A 26,368-nucleotide genomic window follows, 5' to 3' on the forward strand; every position below is an offset into this window, starting at 1 on the left:
TGGTCATCGCCGCACCCGGAAGTCTCACCAGAAGTGATCTCTAAGGACCAGACAGGATTTGTCTGGATAGTTGTAGTCCAACATCAGGAGGTTTTTGAATGTGGTCATGTCGCCCTCTGTGGAGCAGGTGCCGGAGGTAATCATCTCCATGGATGCGGAGAAGGCCTTTGACCGTGTAGAGTGGAGCTACTTCTTCGAGGTCTTGGGGCGATCTGGGTTTGGTCCTACTTTTATTTCCTGGGTGAAGCTGCTATATCATGCCTCCACGACTAGTGTCCGGACCATTTCCAACAACACGGGCATGAAACCGGGATGTCTGCTCTCTCCACTATTGTTCGCGCTAGAGATTGAACTATTGGTTATTGCGCTTAGATTGTCAAGGGAATGGAAAGGTATTTTGGGGGGGGGGGGGGGGGGGGCGGCCTTAACGCAGATGATTTGTTATACTTTCTGATCCTCTCACAGGTATGGGAGAAACCATGGAACTGTTGAAGTTCTTTTCAGGGTACAGGTTGAGTATGAGCAAGAGCGAGATGTTCCCGGTAAATTCTCTGGGGAAGGGGACAAATCTGGGGAGGCTGTCTTCCAAGCTAGCAAAGATGCAGTTTAGGTGTTTAGGGATGGAGGAGGGTTGTGTCTGAGGGTGTTTTCCGTTTTCCCCGGCTAAACTCTTGAGCCCGGTAGCAGTGGCATCTTTAAGAATTTGGAACCAGTTCAGAAACATTTTAGACTGGAGGACATGGCTTTACTGTCACCAGTCTGTGGTAATCATCAGTTTGCACTGTCAAGGCTGGACACAATGTACAGGATCGGGAGGAGAAGAGGGGTTGAGAGGTTCAGGGACCTACTTGTGGAAGGTAGGTTTGCGAGTCTAGAGGAGATGGAGGAGAAATTTTAACTCCGAGGGCGAGTGCATTCAGGTATTTGCAGGTGAGGAACTTTATTGATAAAGATTTGACCTCATTCCCCCAGTTGCCGAGACATACACTGATAGATGGGATGCTATCACGGGATGCGATGGGGCAAGGGAAGATCCCCGATATATATGTGTTTGCTGGAGATGGGGAAACCTTCACTAGAAGAGATGAGGGAGAAGTGGGAATTATAGCTAGGGCTAGAGGGAGGGATGTGGAGTGAGATCCTTCATAGAATGAGCTTCCTCCTGAGCTAGGTTGAGCCTGATACAATTTAAAGTGGATTGGATTGGATTTGTTTATTGTCACGTGAACCGAGGTACAGTGAAAAGTATTTTTCTGCAAGCAGCTCAACAGATCATTAAGTACATGGGAAGAAAAGGGAATAAAAGAAAATACATAATCTAAAAGAGAGAGGTTAGTAATAATGTTAGTTTTAGAATTAATTTTTTAAAGATTAGAACGAGTATAAGTTAAGTAAAAAGTGGATCTGTTGGGGAGAGCTCTGAGAGTCGTCTCGCTCCGGCGCCATCTTGGAAAAGTGGCACACAGAGTGCACTTAACTAAGACGTATATGAGTGGGTTCTTTGGTGAGATGGAGGACAGGTGTGAGCATTATTCAGGGGGGGGCTGCGAATCAGTCACACATGGTCTGGTCCTGCCCCAAGTTAGTTGGGTTCTTGGTCTCATTTTTTGAGATCATGTCGGAGATCATTGGGGCCAAATTAGAGCCATATCCGCTGGTGGCTATCTTTGGGGTGTCAGACTCCCCGGAGCTCCTTGAGGGGGGAAAGGCTGACATCTTGGCCGTTGCCTCCTTGGTAGCTCGGAGGCAGATGGGGGTCGGCGGTGCCACCCAGGGCCTCGGCATGGTTGAGTGACATGGCAGAATTCCTGCGATTGAAAATTATTAAATATACCCTGAGGGTCGGAAGAAAGGTTCCATTCCAGGTGGATGCTGTTCATCACTTTCTTTAAGGACCTGTTCGTGGCCAGCATTTAGGGGGATGGGGCAGGAGGGTTAGGAGGGGAGGGGATAAGGGAGATAGGGTAGTGGGGCTGAGGGGGGGAGGAATAGGGGATTTAGGGTTGTTGCTGTTACTTTGTTAAAATAAAAATGGCAAATGGTTTGTATGATTATAGTTAGGGCTTTGTATGTAAGAATTTGATAATGTTTGGAATAAAATACATAGAGAAAAAATTGAAAACCACAATAAGCAGACTTTATGAAAAAGAAAATCACTTTTTTCTCAAATAAATACATTCTTGCCTCAGCCAGGAGTCAGAGGCAAAAAAAATTACAATTGGGGTGATGTTTCACTTCATTTTATTTCACTGGCTTTTTTTCTGCTTTTCTTTCCCTCATTGAAGAAGAAAAAATAAAAACGAGTTTTAGGTAATTAAGAATAAGAATGACATTTGCACAATGGCTGTCTTGACAGTCATTTTGTTTTCTTGAACATAAACATTGTGAGCGTTTGGCAGTTCAACAATTTGAAATGTCAGACTATAACTTGCAAAATTGGATCGGGATTCATTCAATTGAAGAGCAGAGATTTAAATAGTTTATTTCAATATGTCCATCTAATTCCGTTGATTTCTTCCCCCCCCCCCCCCCCATTTGAGCTTTTTTCTGTTCTTCCCCAGTCCCTCCACAATGGTGATGTGACATATGCCAAGAGTGAACCCAGTTATAAATAAGGTTGTCCTCTTCCCTGTACCGCGCAGTGAAAAAATCCAGGATCTAATTGCATTTTAAATTATGGTTCAGTTGTGGAAGCTTAATGCCCATCACTATATATTAATGTATCTACTGCTGGCAAAAATAATAAATCCTGCAACTGATAACATTTTTCTTGGTCACTCGCAACTCTGTGTGTTAATAAAAACCAAAAATTGCATTGCTTTTGTTGAGGTTATTCCTTTCCCTTACACAATCTCAACTGGGGTGTGTACCTCCTAAACCTGAGAAATATGCTAACCTGGTCCCCGCTCATAACATTCAGTCGTTAAAAACCTAAGTTTCAGATTACATAATTGCTACTTCTGAGTTCATCAAGCTCACTCTCTTTTTCACTTGGAATTGGTAAGGCCGTGTTTTTGGCCACCCTGAGTTGACCTTGAGAAGGTGATGGTGGGCTTTCTTCCTCAACCTCTGCAGTCTGTATAATGAAGGTACTTCCACAGCACGGTTAGGTTTACTCCGTTCAGTTTTGGTATCCTGTAGTATGGGTTTCTCCATAGTTCTGCAATTTAAAAATGTAATTGGAATTTATTTTCTTTTTCTTCATACAAACCAGGGTGGGAAGTGGCTGCCAGGATGAGCTAGTTGAGGAAGTGAGATGGCAGCACAGTGGTTAGCATTGCTGCTTCATAACGGCAGGGACCGGTGTTCGATTCCAACCTCGGGTGCCTGTTTGGAGTTTGCACGTTCTCCCCGTGTCTGCGTGGGTTTCCTCCGGATGCTCCAGTTTCCTCCCACAGTCCAAATATGTGCAGATTAGGTGGATTGGCCATGCTAAATTGCCCCTTAATGTCCAAAAAGGTTAGGTGGGGTTATAGAGATAGAACAGGGGTTGGGCCCAGCTGCTCTTTCAGAGAGGGTTGGTGCAGACTTGATGGGCCGAATGGCATCCTTCTGCACTGCAGTAATTCTATGATTCTATGAGTCAACAGGAACTAGGCAGGAAGGAGAGTGTGTTGGTGCCATTGTGATACCTGTATCAAACATATTAAAGGAATTGAACAAACTAAATTAACTGCAGAGGATACTAATATATATTTGCAATAGCTTGAAATTTTTCCACAAGGTCTGAAGGAAAATCACTGTTTTCTTCCCACGATCTTTCTCGTACATGTGATGGAAATTTGGGCCTTTGTGAAGCTTAAGCATTGATGAGTCTACCTTGATGCGTTTTCAATGCAATAGCATTTCGTAGGCCTACATACATGTTCTAATTTACAGAATTTGCAATTGCCATGCATGGGCTAATGTGTAAAATGCCAACTTCTACCCCCAAAAAAGTAACTGCAGCTGATCAGCAATCAATATTTCATGGTTTAAAATGTTATCTTTCTCTTTTACAATTAAAAGTAACAATATGACAAAGATATGAGCAGTATGAAGGAAATATTCCTTGGCATGTGACAGGAAAGAGGTATTTGGCTATCAGATTCCATATATGTATGTGTGTACGTACAATATAGTCTATTTGTTAAATCTGACAAACTTTTTTTTCTTTTGCAGTTACTGAGAAAGAAGTTCAACAGTGGTGAGTCCAGTGTTCCTAATCTTTTAAAGAGGAAACAAATTTTCTTTGTCAAATGTACAAGTCCAATCAGAATGCCTCTCCTGCTGTGGTTCTCCAGATTGTGGATTGGGACGGTCTTGGGTTTTCTAACTTGATTGTGCTGAGCTAATTGAGCTGAGCCGGTGTGATTGTTGGAACACTTCAAATACCAATGCAGTACAGGGTATAAGGGGCGGGATTCTCCGAAATGGAGGCAGAGTGTTCGCGCCGTCGAGGTTCACGACGGCGTGAAACGGCCCCTATCCTGACCGATTCAGGGCCCGATAATGGGCTAGGAGAGGTGCCACGTCATTTACGCGCGGCAGGCCTTGGCGCCGCATAACTGGCGTCACCTGCGCATGCGCGGTTGCCGTCTTCTCTGAGTCCGCCCCGCAAGAAGATGTCTGACGGACCTTGCGGGGCTGCGGAAGAAAGGAGGTCCTCCTTCAGAGAGGCCGGCCCGACGATCGGTGGGCACCGATCGTGGGCCAGACCCCATTTGAGGCCCCCCCGCGCGCCGCCCCCCCCAGCGTTCCTGCGCTGTTCCCGCCGGCAGCGACCAGGTGTGGACGGCACCGTGGGGAACCCACCATTTTGGGCAGGCCACTCGGCCCATCCGGGCCGGAGAATCGCGGGGGTACCGGTGAATCGCCATTTTGGCTGTCTCGGGCGATTGTGCCGATCTGGCCGCTTCCGTGAATCGCGGGAGGGCGTCGGACCGGCATCGCGGGGAAATTTGGCGACCCAGGCGATTCTCCCATCCGGCGCGGGAGCAGAGAATCGCGCCCCTGGAATGGGAAAAATCAGTCAGTGTTTCTGCTACTGACATCTCTCGACTGACTGGATAGCTAGTTTGTGATGCGGAGCGACGCCAACAGCACGGATTCAATTCCCGTACTGACTGAGGTTATTCATGAAGGCCTCGCCGTCTCAACCTTGTCCCTCACCTGAGGTATGGTGACCCTCAGGTTAAATCACCACCAGTCAGCTCTCTAAGGGGAGAGCAGCCTATGGTCCTCTGGGACTGTGGCGACATTTAAATTTGCTAAATACTCCGGGAAATGCTCGCTTGAGAAGGAGCAGAGTTGAACTCTGATCTGATCGCCTCTGGCTGACACTCACTTTCTATATAGAATGGGATTCTTATGTGATGTAGCAGAATATATCTTACATTTGGGCTGTCTCAAGCCAGGTACCGGTGGATATAGGTCATGCCATTTTGTTGACCAGTCTTTCTCAAAGGTTGTCAGTTTTGTCACTGATGGGGGGAGAAAAAGCACATCGGTGAACAAGGGATGCCATTCATAGTTGGAGTTGTGGTAATTTTTTTCAGTAAGTGTGCTGCATCTGATTTTACTGGGTGCCTTAAAAGGAAAATTGCCCAAAGCTAACATCTTTATCATCGCTGAGCACAAAATGAGCATAGAAATTTGTATAGAGCTGTTTATATGTGACTGCTTCTTTGATATCAGCAACTCCGGTTTTGATACCACTGTTACAGAATCAGAAACTTAACAGTATTCAAGATAAAAGTTTCGTTTTTATAATGCTTCTTTTTCAACGTTATTTGGACATGAGTGACAAGTTATCTTTGTGGTGTGCTGCCCAAACTACGAACAGTGTCATTGGAATTTGAACTCCTCTTCTTGCGCAGTCCGCCCGCGACGAGCATGACTTGCTTCCACTCCGGGGAGGTGGGTCCTGAGGTGGTTGAAAAGTCCGATCCTGGATCTGCAGACTCTGCCATAGGTATGGTAGGTACTGCTTGATGAGGTGGATGGTGAGACTGGATTTTACACTCTCCTTCTGCTGTTTACTCTTGGCCTCCGCATGCTTCACCCTTCGACGCTCGAGGTGACTAGCACCTTCGTGGATGCTTTTCCTCCAGCTTGTGCATTCTAAGGCAAGCGATTCCCACGTGTCGATGAGGCTGTTGTATTTATTTAGGGAGGCTTTCAGAGTGTCCTTGCAGCGTTCCTCTGACCTCCTAGTGATCGCTTGCCATTGCGGAGCACTTGTTTTGTGTCAAGTATGCGGGCAATGTGGCTCACCCATTGCAGCTGGGCTGGGAGAGGACGCTCAGGTTGGTACGCCTATCCTGCCAGTGGATTTGCAGGATTTTGCGGAGGCAGCGTTGGTGACATCTCTCCAAGGATTTGAGGTGTCCGCTGTCCATGTTTCTGATGGATACAGTTGGGCGGGGACCACAGCTGTACTGTAGACTATGAGCTTGGTGCTGGGTTTGAGGTCTTGGTCTTCGAATACTCTGTTCCTCAGCTGTCCGAAGACTGCACTGGCACATTGGAGTAGATGCTGGATGTCGAACGATGTCTGCTCGCACCGAGGGGAGGCTCTCGAAGTATGGGAAATGATCCCATTATCCAAGGGCTCACTGTGGACCTTGGTTGGGGGGGGGGACGACAGTTTTGTGGGCAGGAGTGAGCTGGTAGGGAACCTTTGTTTTCCGAATGTTTAGCCTGAGGCCCATTCTATGATATGCCTCAGTGAATGCGTCGACGATGGTTTGCAGCTCTGCTCCTGAATGCACGCACAAAAAGTCGTCGCCTGTGTACTGCACTTGATGATAGAGGCTAAGGTGGTCTTTGTTCTGGCCTGGAGTTTTTGGAGATTGAACCGTTTCCCGGTTGCCTAGTAGGTTAGCTCCGCTTCAGGATGACGGGGTGGCGTGTTGCTGCGAGGAAGATGGAGAAGAGCGTTGCTGTGATGACACAGCCCTGTTTGACTCCAGTTTGCGCGCACATTGTGTCTTTGGTGGTTCCGTTGGTGAGGATCACTGCTTGCATGTTATCATGGAGCAGGCAGAGAATGGTGCCGAATTTCTGGGCGCAGCTGAATTTGAGGAGGATGCTCCACAATCCCTCACGATTGACGACGCCTATGCAAGATCAAAGAAGGCCATGTACAGAGGTTGATGCTGCTCTCTGCACTTTTCCTGGACTTGCCGTGCACTGATCATGTCCATTGAGCCTCCTGGTGGGCGGAAGCCGTAATGAGACTGGAGGAATTTTTCAACCACTCGAAGGAGGCAGTTGAGGTGTATTCTTGCGATGACCTTTCCTGTGGCGGGGAGTAGCGAAATCCCTCTGTAATTTCTGCAGTTGAACCTGTCTCCTTTCTTGAAGATAGTCACAATTAAGACAACACAGATCATCTGGCATGCCCTCCTCCTTCCAGACAAGGGTGATGAAGTCATGGATTCTTGTCAAGAGCGCACCTCCGCCGTATTTTAATACTTCTGCGGTGATCCCATTTGCGTTCCTTGTTGTTCCTCAGCTGTCAGATGGCTTTTTCGACCTCATGGCAAGCTGGGGTTGTGCTGAGATCGTGGCGGGTAGCATGTTATGGCATGGCATCGAGGACGATTGAGTCGAAGGCTGTGTCTTAGTTGAGGAGGTCCTCTAATTGCTCTCTCCAGCAGGCGTTGACTGCCTCTCTGTCTTTGATGAGTCGTGCTGCCCATGTAGGCTTGTTTCTTCTCACTTAGGTTTTGGTGGAGCTGCCAGTTCAGGAATGCCTTTCGCTTGCTGCCAAGGAGATCCTGGATCTCCTGATCGTTCTCATCGAACCAGTCTTGGTATTTCCTGGTCGAGAGCCCGAGCGTCTCCTCACAGGTGCTGACTATGGTGGCTTTTAAGGTGGATCAGGCATTGTGGACATTGTGGCTCTGGCTCGTTGGTTGTCGCCAGGTTAGTTGAGGCGCCAGCTGAGTAGCTTTTTATTCTTGGGGTCTTTGAGTCCAGTGACAGCGAGTCTCTTGCAGCACAGTTTTCTCTGCCTGTGCCGGTTTGGGGCCAGGGTGATAGAGGCGGTAGAGCGGATTAATCAGTGGTCAGTCCAGCTGTCGTTGGTTCCGCTCGTCGCGCGGGTGATGCGGGAGATGTGCGATCCCTCGCCCGGACAATGCAACAGTCTGTGAGATACCAGTGCTTGGAGCAGGGGTGTTGCCATGAGGCCTTCTCCTTGTCCCTCTGGCGGAACAGGGTGTGTGGGATGACCAGGTCATGTTCTAAACATTTTGTCAGGAGGAGGACTCCGTTGATGTTTTTTTCCCCCCATGCCTTCCCTGCCTAACACATCTTTCCAAAGTGTTGCGTCCTTCCCGACTGTAGCATTGAAGTCTCTGTGGAGAATCAGCTGGTCTCCCTTTGGAATGCGGGACAGCGATTGGTCAAGGCTGGAATAGAATGCCTCTTTTGTCTCGTCTGGTGCATCTAGGGTTGGGGAGTAGGCACTGACGGCTGTGATGTGCTGTTTCTGGGCCTGGGTGAGCCATAGGGTCATGAGCCGATCGCTCACCCCGCAAGGGGGGGGGGGGGGCGTGTTTGGTGAGACCACCACCCAACTTGTTTTTTTGGGGGGGCGGGGGGGGGGGGAAGAGGCTTTGGAGAGAGTATCCAGGTTGACCATTGCTGCCCCAAGAAAGTAATGTCCGTGTGGTCAGGAGGGAAAAAGGTTCATGTTACAGAGGATTGGAGGTAACACTTCCATCTCATCTTGGAAAGTCCTACCGGTGGAAAATATTCTGTGATGAGGAATGTGCACCAACTGTAGAATGACTGATAGATGTGCATGAGGACATTGAGGTGAACATTTCAGAAGATTAATGCAGAGATGACCAGGTTTAATTAAATCTGGCTCCAATTGACATTTAGTTTCATGTTGTTCAACCCATTACATTATGATTGTGCAGTGAGGTGGCACAGTTCTTGCTGAGTGAAGCGTGCAGGTGGCACTTTCATCTCCTGACTAACCGTTAATACCTTGGAGTTACGAACAAAGGTCTCAGTTTAGTTCATAGCCATTTTGTCAGAATTTAGAAAACCTCATTAAGCATTTTTGCTTTTCTTCCCACAAATGTTTGATTTTAGAGCCGAGCTTTTGTAGTCGAAGCTTTTAGTCGTTTTGTGCTTTCTTGTCAGAACAGTGTGTTTGTTCGTGCTTCCAAAATTATAATAAACGCCAGCACTGTTACAAGTTTGTTGCATCCAGTTGGATGTTCCCAATAGTAGATGAGCAATGCTTGCAGCAGTTTTCCCAGTTTGGTTTGGTTGGTTAAGCCAAGCTGGTAGCTTCAGCTATGGAGGTTAAATACTTCAATGTCTGATCCATTGTCTTTGCTAAATAAGCTGATCTCCCACAGGATGGGTTGAGATTAAATACAATTGGTTTTCATGGAGAAGAGTATCAGTTAAGTTTTCTGTTGCTGTTTGTTATGTAATGGCCTACGCTTGGAGGTGAAGGTGTAAGGGCATTGGTAGCTGTGGTACCTTCTAGGACTTGCATTGCTTTTGTTGTCTGAACAGTTTCAAAGAACCTGTGGTAGCCTCAGAGTCATTTAGGGCACAGAAGGAGACCATTCAGCTCATTCAATCCATACCAATCCCCCATAAATCTGCAAGTTTAGTTCATAATAATTTTTATACAAGTAGGCTTGCGTTAACAGTGCAATGAAGTTACTGTGAAAATCCCCTAGTTGCCACACTACGGCACCTGTTCGGGTACACGGAGGGAGAATTCAGAATGTCCAATTCGCCTAACAAGCACGTCTTGCGGGACTTGTAGGATGAAACCAGAGAACCCGGAAGAAACCCACGCAGACACAGGGAGAACGTGCAGACTCTACACAGACAGTGACCCAAGCCGAGAATCGAACCCGGGCCTCTGGCGCTGTGAAGCAGCAGTGCTAACCACTCCAGTGCTCCAGTTTCCTCCCACAAGCCCCGAAACACGTGCTGTTGAGTAATTTGGACATTCTGAATTCTCCCTCAGTGTACCTGAACAGGCGCCGGAATGTGGAGACTAGGGGCTTTTCACAGTAACTTCATTGTGGTGTTAATGTAAGCCTGCTTGTGACAATAAAGGGGGTTATCCAACATGTGTGGTAACCGGAACTGAATGCTGGAATTGTGTTGTTTTATCAGAAGGAGCCCTTTAGTAATGCACAATGTGCCATGGCATCGTCAAAATTAATGATCTGATTATCTTTGTCACAAAAAATCTGGCATACAAGAACGATTGTTCAAGCTGACACAGCACGTTAACTGACATAACAAGTTGTGAACTGACATGAAGTTGAAAAGCAACAGTTTTATTGTAGGGATCTGTTTGCTCACTTGTGTTGTATGGTGAGGAAGGAGAGAAAATGTGATGGCTTTCAATGAGATCATTAAGAACCGTAACAACCAGAGGCAAAATGACCTGAAATGTGCTTTCCTCTGAATTAATTGCAGTTGAGTAGTTTTGAGGTGGTGAAATGGAAATCAACTACTTGTCACTGCAGTTTAGTGACACCAATAAATAGGACGTTCAACTTCATGTTGTTGAAACATTTTAATTATTCTGGTTTGCAATGAATTTCATTTCACCTGAAGTGCAGAGCGACAGGTTTGGAAGAAAGACATTATTTTACTGCAAGCCTATTGACCAATCTTTCTCCTATGTTTTTTCAAGTGGAGGGTAACTCCCAGTTGGAGATTGTGTTGATTTGTGTCCATTTACCATTGCAGCCATCTGTTACACATCAAAATTGTTCAGGAAGTTTTTGTTTTACTGTTTTGTGTTACCCTGATCCAGAGTTCAATGCAATTGTATTGTTTTGGTTCACAAAATCTGTGAAGCAAAGCTGACCGTACTAAAGGATTCCTATTAAAAAGTGACTCTGTTGCATAACTGTCAAATTTGTGCTCAAGAAATTCCAGCATCCTTCCGAGCCTCTTCCAATCTAAAATCTTCAGATTTGTGTTTAAAGTAAAGACATTTCAACATTACATTTGCGCTGATTTACTCAACTCCACCCTCAGCTTCACTTGTCATGCCTGAGATTCTAATAAAACAATTACCCTCTCTCACCCTGACCATTTCCCTGGGTACTGCCTTCATATCTGCTCCCTCAAGTCTAAAAGACACAGACTTGAGAGATTATGATTTAGCCACCCACCGCCAGATCTGGCTAGATCACATTAAGTACTCCCAGGTCCTGTTGTCATCCGCTAAAATTGCTCATAATTCCAGGATCGTCCTGGAATGAAAGGCTACCCCCCTGGGTTGGGTTCTCCGGCGGTGAGATGCTCCGCTTTGCCGGCAGCCCGGGGGTTTCCCGACGGCATGGGGCTGCCCCACAATGGGAAATCCCATTGACTAGCTGGCGTGACGGAGCATCCCGCCGGCGGGGTAAAACGGAAATGTGGCGCAGCGGGGCAGAGAATCCAGCCTCCCGTTTCTTGTCTCGATTGCGAACTGTCTTCTTTGACTTTCTTCCCTGTCTGCTACACCCTCTCTCCCTCCAGTAAGTGTGAAAGTTCATGGAGTACTTTGTCACCAAGATTGAAATCAGCCATATCTGCGATGTCCCTCTCTTCAATTCGCCCCTCCCCTGGACAAACCTCCATGAATGCTCCCCCTACCCTAGTCCTAAACTCGCTTCTTTGTCTTCTACCTCTCCTCGTGAAGTGTTTGAAGTCATTTCATTCATGAGACCTGCCTCATGGACATAATTTCCAGATAACAGATGTTTTAATGGGTCTATAATTCCCTGGTTTCCGCCTCTCACCTTTATTAAATAGAGATGTGTAATTTTCCAATCTAAAGGAGTGGTTCCCGAATTGAGAGAACTTTAAACGATTATCATTAGGAATCTGTAATAATCTCAATGGAGAATCCAAATGGTGCCGTTCTGTGCTGTCAGTGAGCAGCAGAAGATGGGGAATGAACTAAAATGGTCAACAGGCTGCAGTCGTCATTTGGGTCATGGGAGAATGACATTGAAGCCCAAGATCGACCATGATAGTATTGAATGGTGGAGCAGGCTCAAAGGGCCAAATGGCCTTTTCCTGCTCCAACTACTTCTGTTCTTGTGTGTGCTCAGTAAATTGTACATCTGGGCAATCTCTCCCAACATTTTCCACTTTAAACTTTCACAGCCGTATTTATAAAGGAACCTACCTGTATAAACTAGTTGTGCTATAATAATACCCTTCTGCCCATTATTATTTTCATTAGTGCAAGAATAGAATAACAGCATGAAAAGATTATATAGGCTTTAAAAAAAAAAAAAATTGGAAGAACCCAATTCATTTTTTTTCCAATTAAGGGGCAATTTAGCGTGGCCAATTCACCTACCTTGCACATCTTTGGCTTGAAACCCACGCAAACATGGGGAGAATGTGCAAACCCCACACGCACAGTGACCCGGGGCTGGGATTGAACCCGGGTTCTCGGCGCCGTGAGGCAGCAGTACTAACCACTAAGTTTATTTTGTTTGTGAATGTAGAAATTATATATGTAAAAATAAAAACAGGGCATGAATTATTTTAAAATGGGATGAAATCATGGCTCTGCAACCTGTTCTATCATCTCCTGTCCTGTAAATACCCACTTCATGTGAAGATTACGGTCTTGACAGCTCTGATACAACATTGTGGTAGATTGACAAGTATAACTAATTTTACTGAAATGTCTCAGCTTGGAGCTAGTTGCTTTGTATGGAACTTGTATAGGTTTTGTGTTATATAAGCACCATGTGAGGAAGCTCATTGTAATTGCAAATATCTGCTCTACTCTTCACGTAAAATAATTGGTAAAATTAGTCATTTAACATATAATTCCCTCGCCTTTCTGTCTGTTGCTTTCTGCTCTTCTCCTGAAGGCATTGACTGGGGTATAATTTCACAGACATCATATGAACTTCCACTGCAAATTGTGTGCCATTCAACCGGGAGTGGTGGCGGTGGTGTACGCAAGCGGACCATCATCCTGTAGTTACTCAGTGACCCAGCCAACCTTCCACCAGTGATCGTTAGGTAATGATTAGGAATGAAGGTAACCTGAAGAGCACTTTTTTTTGGTATATACCTGAAATTTTAAAAAGTAAAAAAAAACAGGAACTCTGCAGACCCGCTTTAAATATTTACTACTGGCCAAGCCACGACACCCTGCTAAATAATTGGAGTAGTTGTTGGGTGGAATGTGATGGAAAGCAGCAAAAGCAAATTAGAAAATGGAAGGTTACTGAGAGTCTGGGAAACTTGTCTTTTGTCACACTCACACCACTGCCACTGATAAAGATCCTCTGGGGTTGGTACTTGGGTTACGTTACTGCCTGCATGCTGCATAAATAAATTCGGCCTGGTAATGTGATGTCCCAAATGTTGTGAAGGGAAAATTATCTAAATTTTAATCATTATCACTGCACGACTGGAACAAAATTCAATTTACCTTGCACCTCTAGTTTCACACATTGGATTTTGAGAAATTTCAGTTTTAAAATATATTAGCATTATTGAGTTTTATGGGTAGTTCAATTGACTGATCTTGAGAAACAGTGTAATTATATATAATTCAGGTGAGGATGTGAAAGCCTGAGAGAGGGTGCAAAGAAGATTCACAAGAATGCTTCCAGAAATGAGGAACGTTGACTGCATAGATAGATTGGAGAAGGTGGAGATTTTCTACTTGGAGAAATGAAGGTTGAGAGGAGATTTGACCAAAGTATTCAAAATCATGGAGGTGAAACTGCTCCGAATTGTGAAAGGATCAAGAACCAGAGGACACAGATTTAAGATGATTGGCCAAAGAAGTAATGGTTACATGAGGAAAAACATTTTCACTCAGTGAGTGGTTAGAATCTGGAATGCCCTCTCTGAGAGTGTGGTGGAGGCAGATTCACACAGTGAGTGGTTAGGATGTGGAATGCACTGTTTGAGAGTGTGGTGGAGGCAGGTTCACTCAGCGAGTGGTTAAGATCTGGAATGCACTGTCTGAGAGTGTGGTGGAGGCAGGTTCACTCAGCGAGTGGTTAGGATGTGGAATGCAGTGCCTGAGAGTGTGGTGGAGGCAGATTCACACGGTGAGTGGTTAGGATCTGGAATGCACTGTCTGAGAGTGTGATGGAGGCAGATTCACACAGTGAGTGGTTAGGATGTGGAATGCACTGTCTGAGAGTGTGGTGGAGGCAGGTTCACTCAGCGAGTGGTTAGGATCTGGAATGCACTGTCTGAGAGTGTGGTGGAGGTAGGTTCACTCAGCGAGTGGTTAGGATCTGGAATGCACTGTCTGAGAGTGTGGTGGAGGCAGGCTCAAAGGTAACTTTCAAACGAGAATTGGATCATTATCCAAAAAAGCACAATATGCAGGACAATGAGGAAAAGGCAGGGGAGTCATGCTCGGTGAATTGTTCCCTTAGATCGCTAGCACAGACACAACCGGCTGAATGGCCTCCAGTCCGTGATTCTAGTTTGATGGTTTTGATTTGGAAATGATGAATGAATCTGCTACCTATGGAAAATTGGTTTAGTGATAAAGGTATTCATAAAGATCTCAGACAGGAATACCTGCAACAAGGGACCTGAAGGAACTTTTTGCAAAGAATCTATGCACATTATAAAGGTCATCATCAAAGCTGATGAGTTTTGCCACCTTTTCTGTATTTAAAACCCCTGATCTTCTGATCAAATATTCAACTGTGATTAAAGATATGTTAATGGAAAAGATCTGAACACCTATATATATATATATTTATATATATGTAGATTGCAGTGTTGTATATGGAGCCTATTAAACAGTGTAGCTAGTTAAAAGACTGAGTTGGATCCATTTAAGATGTTCAAAGTAGTTTTTTCCAAAATGCTCAGCTTATTTAAAGTTTGCCAGAAATGTGCATTACTATTGTCTCAACTTGAAAATGTTTGATTCTTTCACGAAATGTGGGTGTTGGCTCGGCCAGTATATTTATTGCCCATTTCTAATTGCCCTCGAGAATCATAAAAGGAGGCAGTGCAGAAGGAGGCGTTGGCAAATCGAGTCTGCACTGACCTTTCGAAAGACCACCCTACTTGGGCCCAGTCCCCGCCCTATCCTTGCAATCCCACCCTCGGCAATTTAGCATGGCTGATCCACCTAAGCTACACATCTTTGGATTGTGGGAGGAAACTGGAGCACCCAGAGGAAACCCACGCAGACTTGGGGAGAATGTGCAAATTCCACCCAGGTAATAACACAAGGTCAGAATCAAACCCGGGTCCCTGGTGCTTTGAGGCAGCAGTACTAACCACTGTGCCACCGTGCCTTGGAGAAGATGGTGGTGAATTTCCCTCTTTAAACCGCTTTAGTTTGTGTGCTGTAGGTACACCACAATGAGAGGGATTTCCAGGATTTTGATCCAGCGACAGTGATATCATGTGGAGTGGATTGAAAGGGCCGAAGATGGCTTTTCAACGGTGTTCTGACTGGTTTCATAATGCCTCCTAGTTATTAATTTTCTCTCCCCGGTGTACAGTACCCTCTTGTGAAATAAAAGGTAAATGCAGATCACCTGTGGAATAAGAATGTGATCCTTCATTCCCGATTAGATGAAGCCAGATTCAGTAGTAGTGCTGAGTAACAGGACTAGTCGAGAGATGGTTTGTTTATCTCTGAGTCGTGTATTCATATTCCCTCTGCTCCTTGACCTTCTTGCAAAATAACCATCCCATATCCGACTTTCCTTTCCACTCCAAAGTCCTTGAATGTGTTGCTGCGTCCCACATCCATGCTCATATTTCCAGCAGCTTTTTGTTTGAACCCCTCCAATCAGCTTTCCATCCTGGGTCACAGTACTGAAATGGTCCTCATAAAATCACAAAGACATCCTGTGACTGTTATCCACTGTCCCTCTTTTTTATCTGTTTGCTGTCTTTGACATGGTTGACCACACCATCCTCTATCAGCGATCCTCCTCCATCATCCAGCTAGGTGGGACTGTGTATGACAGGCTCCATTCTTACCTAACTAATTATAATTAGTGCATCAAGAGCTATGTCTTCCCTTCCTGTTCCCGCTTCATTACCTCTGGCATCTCCCAAGGATCTATTCATGGATCTCATATTTCAGAACTACATGGGACCCCGCGGCAACATCGCCAAAAGTGCAGAGTTACTTCTCACAGGTATGCTGATGGCACAAAGCTGTACCTCATCACCACCTCTCTCTACCTTTCCGCAGTCTCGAAATGACAGCTTGTCCAATATCCAGTAATGGATGATTATAAATATTCTCCAGGTAATATTAATTGATCTTCAATCCCTACAACAATTCTTGCTCGCTAATCTTCAACTCCTTGAACTGTTGGGGCTGAACAAGACTTTTCACAACCATTGTGTCATGTTGACCCCAAGATGTTTCCAACCATATCTGCACCATGATCTAGACCAGTGTTTTTCAAATTGTGTTGCCCGGAACCTGTTTTTACAGCACGTTGCGGCGTTCCTGATCACGGAGCCATGCGCCGTCGTTCCTGATCGCAGGAAGAAGTGCCCGATGACGTGACCAACTTTTAAAAAGGCCGGCTGCAACTGGCTTTCAGAATGCTGGCCGTTCCACACGTGTGCGCCCCCTCAGCAATACAGAGGCCGGAGCCCAGGGGGGAAGAGCGCCTCCCTCTGACGTCAGTGCACTGACTCAGGAGCAGAATTTATTATTATTTTTTAATTGCTGGAGTCTTCCTGCCTGGAGCGGTGGCAGAGAGCACGTTACACTGACATCACGTGTTCTGGGCGCGAGAGAGATTACTCCATTTTGCAGCTGCCAGCAGCGCTGGCATGAATTCCAGCGCCGCTGGTAAACGACCCATGAAGAAAAATCTGGAAATAAGAACAAAACAGCATAAAGTTGATTACTTGAGGTATGGGTTATTAATTGTGCCACTGCAAACTGGGATTCAAAGTTCATGTGTGTTATATGCAAGGAAGCACTGGCAAATAACAGTTTAAAACCCTCAATGTCAAAGGCATTTGAAGACTCAGCATGGCGAGTTCGAGGACAAACCTCTTTATTTTTTTCAACGGATGCGGTGAGATCTTAAATCATCAATTGAAGTCATTATCAGAAATGTAACATTGAATAACAAAGCAAGTGAGATTGTGAGGACCAAGCAGGCTTACTTGTCATGTTAAAGATAACTGAAAATGGTGGGTTGCAGAGATCACCTGACGTGGTTCGTGAAGGATGGCCAGTTGGTAAAAATGGGTCTCTGGCAAAAAAGTTTGAAAAACACTGTCCTAGAGAATGTTGAGAATGGGGAACTCCCTAACGCAAGGCGTAGTTGAGACAAATAACATAAATACTTTGAAGGGAAAGCTAGATAATCAAATGAGAGAGAAAGAAATGGAAGGTGGATTAGATGAAGAATGGCGAGGGGAGGCATGTGCAGCATAAAGACCAGCCTGCATCTGCTGGGCCCAATACCCCGTTTCTGTGCTGAACTCTATGTAACTATGAGAGACAGAATGGATGGAAGATATACGAGATGGAGAAAGAAAATGATGGGTGCGAAAACCTGTGCTATTTCCATTTAAATACAAAAAAAAAAGCCATTTATCTTGGATGTAGATAAACAGGGTGATTATTTTATAAGGGAGAGTTAAGCTAAAAATTGATTGTTCCTTAATGCATTTCTCTGGAGCAACCTGATCGATTAACAGGTTATCCAGATCCTTTTAAAGTGGATAATAGCTGGTTGGTCGGAGAGTGAAACCTGATAGATGGAAATTCTGCTTCTATGCCTCACTAACCTGTTGATCTCTCCAGTCTACCCACATTTTACTTGGTGTTCTCATTGCTGCATAAATCAACCTCAATCTTTCAGCTGATTGAAATTCTAGTGGGCTGAGGAACACTTAATTAAGGAACATAAAATGAATCATTTTCCATCAAATTTTCTTGATTAAATTGTTACCACTTTATACATCTTTCAAGGGTCTACAATAGTGTTTGGCAGCATCTGTCATTCCCTTAAGTAGATCCGGCTTCCCCTATCATCTGCAGACCATTATTGTTGTCAGAATCTGGTTAAGTGATGGAGTGACGTGGGCTTTGTGATATGGACCCCATCGATCTTCACAAGTATTCTTGTGACACACAGTTGTAAACCAATAGGCCGTTTATTTCACAGAGATCTGGAATACGTTTCACGTTGAGATTTATCCACTGTACCATAAAATAATATAAGTATGAAACTCTGCCGTAGTCTAAATAAAACTTGCTGCCCCTAAGCTAACTTCTTCTGTTGCACACTGTGTTTCCATCCAAGATTGGCAGCCTCAGCTTCCCTGACTAGTTTATATTGTTTCTCCAGAAGTAGTCATTGATCCCTCTGCCATCTCTGTGCTGAGGATTGGTCAATTAAGGTTAGCAATTTGAGTAAAGTGCCACCCTCTTGATGGGGAAACTGATGCCATCTATTCAGCCAAACTGAGCATATTAAATGAACACTCGTTATATCCTAATGGGAAGGAATACTGATGATCATATCTTTAGAAACCTCATTGCCTCAAAGCTGATTCTACATGCAAAAGTAATTAGTCCATGATGTCAGGGCTACTTGTGAACCATCCTAATTGATAGTCTTAAACACTTGTGCCTTTCTGGAAGTTTACATTCTGTAAACACAATGTGTCACAACATTAATTAAAGCAAGATTGCATCAAATAGGTCCAAAATGCTGCATCGCCCTGTGATTTTGCTTTAAAGGCTATACTTGAAAACATAACTGATATTATCTTAGTCCAACTCTTGGTCCAAATTTCTCCATCGTATAGAAATTCTTGGAGGATATTAACCTCTTGCAGCCTCCTATTCACATTCTATAATACACGTCCCCTGCTGCAGAGCACTTTTAATAATAGCCTGTTAAATAGCCTGCCAGGATGGGGGCACCTTATTGCCACTTTTTAAAATTCCTCTCTGCAAGTCTATAAACTTAAGTGATGTGCACCCATTGCCCCAGTATAACGTTTAGCAACTCCTAGGTCCAAGTTTAAAATGTTAGAACTGTTTGTAAATATAATGGCTGTTTTCCTATGGACTGTTATGTTCACAGTTGCAGACTTTGGGCACTGGGTGGCACTGTGGCACCAATTTCTAAACACTCTCCCCCACTTTGGCCACCAATATGTTTTTTCCTTACAGGCAGTCCTCGGTCCTTCGACACAATTGGTTCCTGAAAACTAATGAAATGTTGTAAGTTAGAACCGATTTTCCCATAGGAACAATGTATAAAATGGGGGATTGGTTCTTGAAACAAGGTCGGAAATAGCTCATAAGGTTCCCGGCGGTGTTAAATGCTCTCAATTCTTGCCCTGTCATGTTGCTGAGGAGACTGTTGATGCCTGCACGCCTGAGCACCAGTTCCCCGGTTAGCGGGGGGGGATATAATGAAGCCATTGATCTCCCTTGAGCTATGAGAGTCTGAGCGCTTAATAATGCTTATTAAATATAACCTAAACCGTATAAGCATTAAAAACTCACTGTTGTGTCAGCAAAACTTGAACAGAATATCAAATTTTCAACCTGATAAAGGTGGTTTGACCTGCCAGTTATACAGAAGGGCAGCAGAGAATATCATGCGCAAGTGTGAACGTGCTGGCGTGGCGTTGTAAAGTGAAAACCCACGTTGAAATGGGGTGCCAGTGGACTTTCAGTGGCAGCCATGGAATGAGTGGTTACACACATGGTGGCTCCTGCTGAAAGGCGTTGGTTTTGGCCCCTTCTCCCCAAAATTTGGGGAATGTGGGCGGAAAAGATGTGTGGAGGGGAATTAGTACCCCCCCCTCCCCGAATGGGCATGTCTGTGGGTTACCAAACTCGACAGAAGGCAGTGAGAGCCCAGGCTAAGGAGTTCTTGGAGACTCGTGGCGCAACATCAATTGTAAAAATAGTGGAGGGGGCAGGGTCGCTGTCGACTGGAAAGCTGCCAATGGAGCAGTTGATGAGCTTCATTAAGGATGCATTTCGGCAGCAGCGTAAAGAAATGCAGAGTGACTGGTCAAAGGCAATTGAAGGGGCAGTGGCACCTCTTTGTGGGATTTTGGAACAGGTGTAGAAGAACTTGGGGGTGCAGGGGGTGACAATTCAGTAGGTGGAGAAGGTGGTGTCTGACCAGAGTGGCCGGATTGTGATTTTGGAAGCGGAGATGGCGATCCTGGGGGATATGTGTAAGATGCTGCAAGCAAAGGTGGAGGACCAGGAAAACGGGTCCAGACGGCAAAATTTGAAGACCGTGGGCATACCGGAGAACGGGTGCAACGGGCTATGTCGCGAGGACACTGAGCAGGTTGTTGAACGAGAAGGTGCTGAAGAAGGCAGAAGCCATGAGCAGGGAGCCGCCGCTGGCAGTGCTTGTGTGTGTGCACAAGTTCCAGGACAAAGAAAATATTCTGAGATGGGTCTGGGCGTAGTGGGATTGCAGATTGGGAAGGAAACCGAATCCAGATTTATCAGGTCTCAAATCCACCTCCCTACCTGTTCCCCCTATCCCTTTAACCTGTTTTTAAAATCAGAAATATATATATCTCCTCCTTGAAACCATTTAATGACTCCGATTCTACCGCACTATGAGGCAGCGAGTTCCAGGGTCACGACCTTGACTTTGAAAATGACTGTGCGTCAATAGCTGAAGACATAGATTCAAAGTCATTGGCCAAAGTTTTGGAAGTGGAGATGAGGAGAAATGTTTCACTCAGATTTGTCAGGATCTGAAACATTGTGGCAGAGACGGATTTCCTAAATCACTTTAAACAGGAGCTCCTTAAGGGTTATGCACAAAAATCGTCGATGTGAAATTCAGCATGGCTGGTCTTTCAAAGGGCCAACACAGATGTGACGGTCTGAATGGCCTCCTCGTCTGCTGTACATTTCTTTGATGGGCAGTTGGACAGATATAGGATCTGTGAGATGGCATGACCTTGAGATCCTGTGATTAGTCTAATTATGACTGCCAGCCTGTTTTGATGTAAATATAGGGAAAACCCACATTGAAGATTGGCTGTCGGTGTTGATGTGCATTGGACATTACAGTGTGCATAATTGATACTTTAAAAATAATGGACTCTACTTGTGATCAGATATTTTTGTTTAATTAAAAGCGGAGTAGGTTCTGTGCATTTCTCCTTTTAACTCCAGTGCTGCAACAATGTTTATTGCTCCATATATTTTTATTTAGATTATTACGAGCAGAAAATCCATTTTAGTGCCGCTGTTGTATAAATTTCAGGGTCATAAAAGGTGTTGAAGTGAATTATTCTGGAGGTACAACGAGAGCTTATATGGAATTAGGTCAAATGCACAACACTGAACCTGGCCATTCAGCCTAATTCATCTATGCTGGTTTTTATACTCTGTAAGGACAGCACAGTGGTTAACACTGTTGCTTCACAGCGCCAGGGACCCGGGTTCGATTCCTGGCTTGGGTCACAGTCTGTGTGGAGTCTGCACGTTCTGCCCGTGTCTGCGTGGGTTTCCTCCGGGAGCTCCGGTTTCCTCCCACAAGTCCCGAAAGACGTGCTTGTTAGGTGAACTGGACATTCTGAATTCCCCCTCTGTGTACCCAAACAGGCGCCTGAGTGTGGCGACTAGGGGCTTTTCACAGCAACTTCATTGCAGTGTTAATGTAAGCCTACTTGTGACAGAAAAGAGTGTCCACCCATTCCAGCTATCCCACTTCAGCCTTTCAGCATATCCTTACTTTTCTTTCGTCTACTTGTGTCATTTCCTTTGTAAAGCATCTAATCTATTTGGCTGGACCACATCCTCGTAGCAAATTTCACATTCCAACTAGAAATTTATCTTTGTTTCCCAGTTGGACATATCAGTAACTATCTTTTGTTTATGGCCATATGTTTTGGATTTTTCCACGAGTTAAAACAATCTACCATGTTCAACTCATTCATAATTATAAAGAGATGTGTCCTATCATCCCTAAGTATTCTATTTTCTAAAGAGAAAAGTTCCTACCCGTTCAACCACCGTGATTGTAATCCTGGTCCCATCCTTGTAAATGGATTATGGGTGGCATTGGGTTCTGCCATTTTTAAATGAACTTAATTTGTCCCCCAAGTTTCTTGGGCAATGAAATGTAAAAAATCATACTTGCAAACCTATTGAAAATGCATTTCAATGTAATGAATCTGTGATAAATTGTGTGTGTGATGATTATTAATTGATCGGGGGTTGGGAGATTCATTGTTTCTTCACGAAGATATTTGTGATGCTACATACAATGTAGAAAACAGACCATTTGACCCAGCTAATCCGCACCGCATGAACATCCCTCTTACCCCACTTTTTGTAACCCTATCCACCTGTCAATTTTCCCCTTGAGTCTTTATTTTGCTTCCCGTACACACATTTGTGCTATTTACTTCAACAACGCCTTGTAGTCGTGAGTTCCACACTTCCAGCCACTGTCTGGGTAAAGAAAATTCTCCTGAGTTACCAATTGGATTTTCAGTGTTTGTTATATTTATGACCTTTAGTTCTGGTGAATCGAGTCAAATTTACCATTCGCTAAATCGCTGGCTTTGAAAGCAGACCAAGGCAGGCCAGCAGCACGGTTCAATTCCCGTACCAGCCTCCCCGAACAGGCGCTGGAATGTGGTGACTAGGGGCTTTTCACAGCAACTTCATTGAAGCCTACTTGTGACAATAAGCGATTTTCATTTCATTTCATAATGAAAAAATAAGAATAAATTCAAAACTAGCCAGTTCCAATCCCCGAACAGGCGCCGGAATGTGGCGACTAGGGACTTTTCACAGTAACTTAATTGAAGCCTACTTGTGACAATAAGCTATTATTATTATTATTATTATTATTTATTTATATAGAATAGACTATCACAAAGAGTGTGGCTGCTACAGGTTGGGGTGTCTGGAGTTCCTCAGTTTGAATGAATTGATTAGACTCCATTTTGAAAGAAGTACTTCGTTCCTCCGGGATGATTTATTAGCTTGCCAATGTCTTTCTATCATATCTCAGAGGTTTTGTATCTACAAAATAGTCGTCTTATAATGAGACACATTTTTATTTAGTGAGTTCTTTATCAATGACATTTTGAATCCTCTGATGGATCCAGTAATAAATGTATTTCCTAATTTGGTTGTTTGTGCCATCGTGGATATATGCACTGTCACAGACAGAATTTGTGTGTTCTTTTTTGTTGCCTGTGATCAATATGTTTGTATATGAAGAGTTGTGTATTTTCTTTCCCTCAGAGTGATTGTCACAATTTAAATGACCCCAGCAAGCTTTGTGAGCTTAAATAAACATTATTTATTGTTACACATGTACCTCGGGTATTTAAAATGCGATGTCACACTCACTTCTTCACTCACACCATTACAAACAATGATGAGCTACAGATGAAGGTTAAACAATACAATTACACTTTAAATTTTTTTTTAGAGTACCCAATTATTTTTTTCCCCAATTCATGGGCAATTTAGTGTGGCTAATCCACCTAACCTGCACATCTTTGGGTTGTGGGGGCAGACAAGGGGAGAATGTGCAAACTCCACACGGAATGTGACCCAGGGCCGGGATTCGAACCCGGGTCCTCAGTGCCGCAGTCCCAGTGCTAACCACTGCGCCACATGCCACCCTCCAATTACAATTTATGATTGTCTTAGTCTCTTTCATGGCATGCCTGTAGTTTCTTCGATGATGTAATGTTTTCGTTGGTGTGTTGGAAAGCAGATGATTTTCAGTTAGCTGCAAACTTCTTACAGCCAAATTTCCAGGAGGTTGGTACTGGGGCAAGCTCCAGTTGAAACATGTTTGGTGGTGTGGGGGGAAGGGTTTTGGGTTTGAATAGGACGGTGGCTCGTCCTTCTCCCACTTCTCCCATTGTATTGCTGTTTATTACCTTGGCTACCTAGATAAGTCGCAGCTTGTTCAATGGTTTTCTGATGGAAATCTAGTCTGCAGAACAGCCTTTTGCTTTAATTTTTAAAACAAAATGGCTTACCCACTATGTGACTTAGCTCAAAATCCTTTTTCCAAGAAAGGATAGTGTGTTGAATACACATACCGGGCGGGATTCTCCCAACGGGAGTCTAAGTGCCGACGCTGGAGTAAAAACCGCACCTCGGAGAATCGGCGCCGGCGTCGGGGCGTTGTGGCGCGGTTGCTCCAATTCTCCGGCTCGGGGCTCGGAGAATTGCCCCCCCTATGTTGTTTGACACCTTGAAATTCACCCCGTCTAGTTTGGATGAGGGAATACAATAATATCAGAGTAATACATTGGAAAGTTAATGGGAACCCATTTGCATTCATTTAACATTGGGCTGCAATTTCCAAGCTGCCTGGTGTCGTAATGGAGAAACCCCAAAAATGAGTTGGGGAACTCCCTCGGATAACCCCAAGGAAGGTTTGCATGGCAATTGTCCAGAAGCGCAAACTTCCCGTGGCTACGAACCATCCGAACACGCCATTTAACGTGAGGAACGTTTGAGGACACTGGGTTTGTACCTGTTGGAGTTTAGAAGGATGAGAGGGGGGATCTTATTGAAACTTACAAGATATTGCGAGGCCTGGATAAAGTGGATGTGGAGAGGATGTTTCCACTTGTAGGAAAAAATAGAACGTGAGGACACCATCTCAGACTAAAGGGATGATCCTTTAGAACAGAAATGAGGAGGAATTTCTTCAGCCAGAGGGTGGTGAATCTGTGGAACTCTTTGCCGCAGAAGGTTGTGGAGGGCAATTCACGGAGTGTCTTTAAGACAGAGTTAGATAGGTTTTTGATCAATAAGGGGATCAGGGCTTATGGGGAGAAGGCAGGAGAATGGGGATGATAAAATATCAGCCATGATTGAATGGCGGAGCAGACTCGATGGGCCGAGTGGCCTAATTCTGCTCCTATGTCTTATGGTCTTAAATAGCCAACTTCAGATGATTCTTTCTGACTGAGTTGCACCAATAGTTAGTAACCCAGAAAAAGTTAGAAGAATTAAAACCTCTTCTAACTTTTTAGTAACTATTGTACAGTCTCAGACCGACCCCCCTCCCCCCATGGGACTTCCCGACACCCACAACCTCCAATCTGATCTCCAATTCCATCTCCCCTCCCCAAACATCCTGACCTGACCTCCGATTCCACCTCCACAATCCTATCCACTTACTTTCCACCTGGCCTGTCAATTTCAATGGACTTTTAAACTTGCCTACTGCTAGTAACAATAATAATTTTTATTAGTGTCATAAGTAGGCTTACATTAACACTGCAATGAGGTTCCTGTGAAAGTGCCATAAAAAAGGGTAGTGGCCTCTTCACTTCAACTCTCCCACACTTCGATGCTGGGCATCGGTGCACAGCGTGCATCTCGCCTGCACTAAGTCAGAAGGCTAGGCGGGACAGGCTGGGAAATAAATGTCACGTCAGTAATTGGGCATAGAGTGGCAATCCAATGCTGCCTGCCACTCTGAGGAAGTTCAAGCCCCATTGAGTTGCGATGTTTCCTTTGTTCATAGTGAAACTGAAAGACGGCTGGATTGAATACTGTAGGAATTTTGTTGGTGGCCCACCTTAAACGAAAGGATGTGTGAATTCCATGGATGGTTGTGAATGGCCATATTTAATAAGGTTTTTACTTGAGACTGTCTGGAGTTCAAAATGCCAAAGGTCCTATGATTTGCAGCAGCCATGTTAATAATCTGTGTTCCGGACAGCATGGGGTCGCAGTAGTTAACACTGGGACTACGGCGCTGAGAACCCGGGTTCGAATCCCGGCCCTGGGTCACTGTCCGTGTGGAGTTTGCGCATTCTCCCCGTGTCTGCGTGGGTTTCACTCCCACAACCCAAAAAGGTGTGCAGGTTAGGTGGATTGGCCACGCTAAATTGCCCCTTAATTGAAAAAAAAATAATTGGGTACTCTAAATTAATACAATGGAAAAAAAAAGTCTGTTCCACAATGATTGTTGTTTTAAGTTGGGACAACTGATTTCAGTTGGGATTTTGGTCGAGAATGGTAGAATTGTGGGTCGTATCCATTGCCAAGTGAGAGGAGTAAAATCAGCCAAGTTTCTGCTCCTGTCACTGTCTAGTAACTCGCATTGGTAAATTTATATGTTTAATATTTGAGATTGCCGAGGCTTGCCACTGGAAATAGATGAGAAAAGGAAGATGAATTTGAAACCAAGGCAGTAAAGAATGTCGCCAAATATTATGTTCTGTATTCTTTCATGGGTGTCTCTGGCAAGGCCAGCATTTGTTGCTCATCCCTAATTTTCTTTTTGCAAAAATATACTTTATTGATAAAATCTCCGAAAGCAACATTGCAAAACATTTCAAATTGTCATAACGGAAAGTGCAATGGTATTCACATTTTCTCCAGAGA

At 44.6% G+C, this 26,368-nt stretch overlaps 1 protein-coding gene across 1 annotated transcript in view; it reads left to right on the plus strand.

The window, feature by feature from the left end:
• LOC140399243 (neuronal calcium sensor 1) overlaps positions 1-26,368 on the plus strand; it is a 193,856-nt gene that overhangs the window by 67,292 nt on the left and 100,196 nt on the right. The window contains exon 3 of the mRNA XM_072488666.1: positions 4,162-4,186. Coding sequence (XP_072344767.1) covers positions 4,162-4,186 — 25 coding nt within the window. The remainder of the gene's footprint in view (positions 1-4,161; positions 4,187-26,368) is intronic.

Source organism: Scyliorhinus torazame, chromosome 22, assembly GCF_047496885.1.
Source record: "Scyliorhinus torazame isolate Kashiwa2021f chromosome 22, sScyTor2.1, whole genome shotgun sequence".
Taxonomy (NCBI): domain Eukaryota; kingdom Metazoa; phylum Chordata; class Chondrichthyes; order Carcharhiniformes; family Scyliorhinidae; genus Scyliorhinus; species Scyliorhinus torazame.